Source organism: Tyto alba, unplaced genomic scaffold (genome assembly GCF_018691265.1).
Source record: "Tyto alba isolate M040663 unplaced genomic scaffold, T.alba_DEE_v4.0 Super-Scaffold_14, whole genome shotgun sequence".
NCBI lineage: Eukaryota > Metazoa > Chordata > Aves > Strigiformes > Tytonidae > Tyto > Tyto alba.
In genome coordinates, this window is record NW_024881276.1 from 10,808,907 (window position 1) to 10,814,906 (window position 6,000).

At 50.2% G+C, this 6,000-nt stretch overlaps 1 protein-coding gene across 2 annotated transcripts in view; it reads right to left on the reverse strand.

Moving 5' to 3' along the window:
• GPM6B (glycoprotein M6B) overlaps nucleotides 1-4,455 on the reverse strand; it is a 112,225-nt gene extending 107,770 nt beyond the window's left edge. Inside the window, exon 1 of one of the 2 annotated variants that reach the window (XM_042788330.1) lies at nucleotides 4,272-4,455. In XM_042788330.1, the coding sequence (XP_042644264.1) occupies nucleotides 4,272-4,275 (4 nt within the window). In that variant the 5' untranslated portion in view covers nucleotides 4,276-4,455. The remainder of the gene's footprint in view (nucleotides 1-4,271) is intronic. The other variant, XM_042788331.1, reaches the window with a different exon arrangement.
• Between the last annotated feature and the right edge of the window lie 1,545 nt (nucleotides 4,456-6,000).

The window sequence follows — 6,000 nt, forward strand, 5'->3', positions numbered from 1 at the left end:
GCCACAGAAAAATGCTGTATAAAAAAAAAATGGCGCTTGCAACATGATGACTGCTGGAATAACACATGGAAGCAAACTTGAAAAAAAGATATCTGGCTTGAGAAAAATAATTAAAGTCCTTTAAACACTGAAGTGACCTGAAGATTTCAATTGGTTTAAGAAATTCTATAAACACTCTGAAAAAGACAGATAATCAGGTACTGTCACAGTTCAGCCCTCCCAGGGATGTAATCTGTAATCCAGTATATTTTTCTGAAATGTAACATTTCAAGATCTATCATACATATCATAATTCACACAGGGGACAGATTTTCTATACTATTGAACCACTCGTTTAGAAAGAGAGCAAGAGAGAGAATCTGTAAATATAGTAAACACACAAATTGTTTAGGATACTGGGAAATATCAGAAATGCACAACATTTTCTCCTCCGCCTCCTTCTCAGACAAGAAGGATTAGAGCGAGAAGACAAAATTCAGTACTTTTTAATAACCTAAAAAGGTGTTGTGGAGATAGAGGAAAGACAGCAGTATAAAATTCTGTATTTCACAGGTTTTAAGAGAAGATAAACTTAGTTTCTTTTTGCATAGGAACAAGGTTAAACATACTTAAGAGGTGCAATATTTAACAGAATATGGACTACACCACTTGGTAATTGAAATCCAGCCACTTTAATGCCCAATACTAATCAGATTTTACTATTACTGTGACACACAAAAGATTTCAGCTCCTGCCTGAACAAAGTGTATAGCTGAATAGAAAGAAAGAGGAATGATTCTCCTTCAGGATTTGCCCCCAGCTGTTTATAAGAAGTAAGCTTGGTTTAGGGAATATTTGAACCTACTTTGGACATGTTTCACATAAAAGCAAAGACCATTTCTATGGGTGGTAGGAGCCCTCAAGGTGGAACTCCTGAGGTTACTGCCTACGAGGAGAGGATGGCTCGCTCTGGGATGCAGGAGCAAGTACTGCTGGGGGAGCTGGATGTGCTGCAGAAGGCGTGAAGGACAGGAGATGGCCCTGGCGGGGCACAGCGTGAGGCCCCTGGCAACTCCCAGGTTTGCAGGCTCTGCGAGGCAGCAGGGACTGCAGAGAGATGGGAGGCAAACCCACAAGAAGACAAGCATCACTTCGTCCCCTGCTTGTGCAGTCTCCTCCTCAGTACCTCTTTTTAAATAAACAAACAAACAAACAAACTAAAACCAAAACAAAACAAAAAACTAACCAAAACATAATACATGTACCCACTCTGCTCCAACCACTTTTCTTATTTGAAAGTAACAGTTTGGGGAGTACAAAGAAGTGAAGGCATAAAATGATGAAAACACCCAGTTCCCAAGGAACAGCACTGTATCATGCTTTTCAAACTTTTAGGAACAAAAACCTTTTGCATTTTTTGTTCATTTTGTAAAATAACAGCCGCCTCCCCACCTCCTAGACGAGACACGATGTTTGGGAGAGTGTGTGCTACAACCTAAGGTGCCAACAGGTGGGTCTTCTCGCAGGAGGTGCACAAAGCACTGCACTGGTTATTACTGATGACACCCTAGCTGACGCAAACTCTAACTGGTGTTGATCACAACGTGCCCGACTTTCAGAAGTGCTGAGGGAGCCAAATGCCCAATGAACATCAATGGCTGCAGTAGGCTCCCAGCGCCTCCGAAAAGAAAAAAAAAAACAGTAATAATCAGCCTCAGCAAGCCAATCCTACACAAAAGTTTTGTGCAAGCAAGGACTATTCAAACAGTCCTAATGAGAAGCAGTCAAACACATCCTTGCCATTGGATCAGGAAGCTCAATACAGCACCAGGGCTCCAAACAAGTCCTGGTTAGATGGTCACATCAGCCTCAGTCTACCTAATGCCAGGGCAGCAGTTATGCAATGGCATAAACAAAACATCGTATTCATGAGGGACTGGATCCCCAGCTGACAAAGGCTTCTTTTTGTGACTTCTTTTTGAAGTATTTCATCTGAAATTTGTGCCAGAAGTCCCCTCTCCTGATTGACCATGCTGCCATTACCAAGTCAGGCACAGCCTGATCATCCAACAACGTTTCTAAGCAAAAAAGTCAACAGACCTTGGAGTTTTGTTATTATTAGCAAAATGTTCAAGAGATGTTTTCTTCACTCCTCTTTTCCCAACTGTTACGTTCAGGACAAGACATTCTATACAGACATAAAACATAAATTTAATACACTGTTGCAGACTCAAAACTTGCCAGACTTACTTTAGTGTTTTTCCAAGAATTTAGGACTAAAATAAAAGATTTGCTTCTCCTCAAGATAAATCACCCACAAAGATTTCAAACAACTTTTTATTTCAAACCCCTAGCAACTTAACTTACTGAAGAAAATCAATTTCACAGACTTAGCAGCAATGACACTTAAGAACAATTTTACATGTGTTACCTAATAAATTTTATCCCCCCCCAAGATGTTGTAATCCAAAGAATACACTTATCTGACTAAGACAATTGAAAACATTCCTTTCTCTCTTTCCCTCTTCTATCTCCATTCCAAGATTTCTTTGACATCAATTCATGCCAGTAAAGTAAAAGCGCATACTAAGAGGAGGATACTAAGATACAGACATGGAAACGGCTGTCAACTTTACAGTTTCATTTAATATCAAAAGTTCACATAGGGAAAGAATAGTCTAAAAAGTGAGTATCAGAATATGCATGCTAAAAATGGTGGCAGTAATACAGCTGGTTTGTTTGTTTCAGCCTTCAGAGCTCCAGAGGCAGTAGGAATCTGTACTTTAACATGCATTGAAAGGGGTGTTGAAAACTTCAAAAAAGCTTAGTAAAAAAGACTGTAATACTACAAGAGTCTGATCTTCACTAAGCTAGGGAACAAACCAGTTAATAAGCATTTAGAAATTAAGGAATTAGGTGATGCGAATTAATTTAACAAAGTAGCAACCATAGGAATTCTGTCAGCTTGCTTTGGCTTTGGCTGAGTAATTAATTCTTTTTTTTTTTTTCTTTCTTTCTTCCTCCTTCTTAATTAAAGCCAGAGCCAGTGCCAGCATCAGTATGTGCCTATTACCACACGGGCACGCACTGATAGCTCTGCTTTAGCAGCTGCAACCTCTAAGCAGTAACACATCACTGGCAAACTGGACCAAAGATAACAGCTGTATTTTTTTCTTTCCCCCTCCCCCCCCCCCCCAATCTCCTAACTTTCGTTACTGCTTAATTCATTTGGGTCTGTCCTCGGTTGTAAACGAGAGCTCGCAGGGCAGCAGCCCACGCTCCAAGGCCCACGCCGAATCGCTGCGAACGCCGAAGGTGCCGAGTGGCCCACGCGCAGCCCGAGCCCTTCTGTGGCCGGGGCCCCGCTCCCGCTCACCTTACCTCGCTCACGCAGCCGCTACCCTCCCCGTGGGTTTGGGAGCAGAAAGCCGCCGCTTCCCAGCGACGCCCAACTCCCTCCACCGCGCAGACCCCGAGCTAGAAGAGGGAAGAGCCCCCCCCACAACCCCGCCGCCCCGCAGGGCTCCCCAGCGCGCCCAGCCCGGTGCACACCGCCGTACGGGACGCTCCCCACCTTGAAAAGCCACGGCCGCTCTCCTCCCCGGCCCCCGAGGTTACCCCGCCGCTCCCCGACCACGCTTCACCGCCCTGCCAAAAACTGAACCTCGCGCCCCAAGGGGGACCCGCGTTTGGCGCGAAGGGGATGAGCGGGACCTCCCGCCCCCCGCCCCCCCCCCGGCTTATCCCCGAGTCACTCCCCAGCGCCGGGCGGCGGCACCGAGCCCCGCGCCCCGCGGGGAGACCCGGGGTCCTGCGGCGCTCCGGCCCGGCCCCCCCCCCCCCCCCCGCACCGCTTCCTCAGCTTCAGCGGGACGGGGGGGAGAAGAGGCGCCCCGAGCCGGCGGCGTACAGCCGCCTCCACGAAACTATAGCTCCAGGACTCGCCAGTATGATTATTGACCAAAAAAAATAACAGTTTGCTTTTAAAAGCAGGGAGCGCTCTGCAGCTGCCCAAGTCCCACCGCCCAGCAGCCCCCCGCGCCCGCCCCGGCTCCCGCCGAGTTTCTGTGGCGGCGCGGCCCCAGCGGGGCGAGGGCGGCGGAGGGGCGGCCGCCCCCAGCCCGCTCTGCCGCGGCGCTCCACAGGCTGCGGCCCCCCGCCCCGCCGAACGGGAAGAGGCCGAGCCGCGACCCCCGGGGCTGCCCCGCACCTGCCCCTGCTCCCTCCGACCCAAGCACCCCCCCCCCCCCGCGGCCCCGGAGCGGGGCTCCCCCGCAGCCCGGCTCGCTTACCCATGGCCGGCTGTCGTCGCCCGGAGGGAGCGGGGCAGGGACTCGCTTTGCCGTGCCTGGCCGGGCCGGGCCGGGCTGGGCTGGGCTGGGCGGGAGGCGCGGCGAAGGGCAGCGGCAGCAGCTCGCACACTGGCGGGCTCCGCTCGCCTCCGGCGGCTGCGGCGCGAGGGGCGGGGACGGCCCCGCCCGCCCGCACCGCCCGCCCGCACCGCCCGCCCGAGGGGCTCCCGGCCCGGCCCGGCCCGGCCCGGCCCGGCCCGCCGCGGGGCAGGGGTGGCGGAGCGCCGCCCCGCGGCCTGGAGGGGCCCCCCCCGCGCCGCCCTCACCCCCACTCCCGCCCTCACCCCCGCCCTCACCCCCGCCCTCACCCGCTGCCGGGGCGCCCCTCGAAACCCGGGCTCGCTTTCTGGTGGCGGCCCCTGTTCTCTTCCCGTGTTTTATCATCCGGCCTCGGGCGGCTTCCAGGATCCAGGACCCCTGCCCCTCTCTCCTGGGGCGCTCGCCGGGCCAACAGGGCGAAGGGCTCCCCTGACCTTCAGAGGCGTCTGCGCCTTCATGTTTCGCTGTGGCTGTGGCATGGGCCCCGTGTGCCCAAACGGATCGTTATTTCATTAATCTGTATTTTTGTGTCTGGCAGGGTGAGTGTTGCCATCACAGCCTCTCCCAAACCCCTCAGTGTCGCTTTACAGCGTTTACACAGCGCGGCGGTAAGCTGGCACTGGAACCATGTTCCGATACCCACAACCTTGCATGACTGTGCTTGCAGCAGATTTCTCATTTCTTCAAACACTGTGAGAAAGGTACCGTGCCTTTTGGGAAAACCAGTGAAGGGGACCCCTAAGTAACAGACTGGGTAGTTCGGGGGGTGTGTGCGTGGCCCCTCCAGGTGGAGTTTACCAGTGAAACCCCTCTGTACATCGACACATTGGAGGCAAAATTAATTGTGTTGCACGGGAGTAAGCCTCCGCAGGCACAGACGATGGGTGTGGAAGAGAGTGGCAAAGTCAGTTTTTTCACTTTAGTTGCTTTTCTCAGTCGAACTTTTACCATCACAGCTATTTGATTGCTTCAGATGCAAAGGCCAACTCTTTAGTCAGAATACATGCATCTACAGTGACTAATATCCATCAGATTGTGCTGATTTATATTAATTGGATACTTGGCATGCATTGCCTTTGACACAATAACAGTATCCTAATTTTCTGTTACTTACGTGAAGTATAAGGATATATTTCATCATCTCCCATGATTATTGATCTATTAAATTATGTAACCATATTTTTCCCCTCTAAATGAGATCAATTGCTTAAGAACATATTAATAAAACATGAAGGCAAAGGAGTGACAAAAGTGTGAACCCCAGTTTTCAGGGAAATTAGTTTGTACTTTGCACTTTGAGACCCTTGCTCCCAAAGTAGTGCCTGTCTGCGCTCACATATAAAGTTGCAATGTGGTTTGTTTTCCATTAAAAGAAATGAATGAGAGCCAAAATCATCTGAGGCTCTTGCATTAATTAAGGAACATGTATGTTTTTCCAGAAAGGACTACAGGCCCAACACCATGCAAGCACTGTGAGATCAGGGAATAAATGCATCTTCTTTAAGAGTTAATAAGTAGATTGATTGAGTAAGCCATTTTGTAAAGATAGGAAAAAAAATCATACCAAAGCTGATCACTAGCTAGCTGCTTCCAGTCTCCACCTGGAATTAAAGTAGATGAGCTATGCACC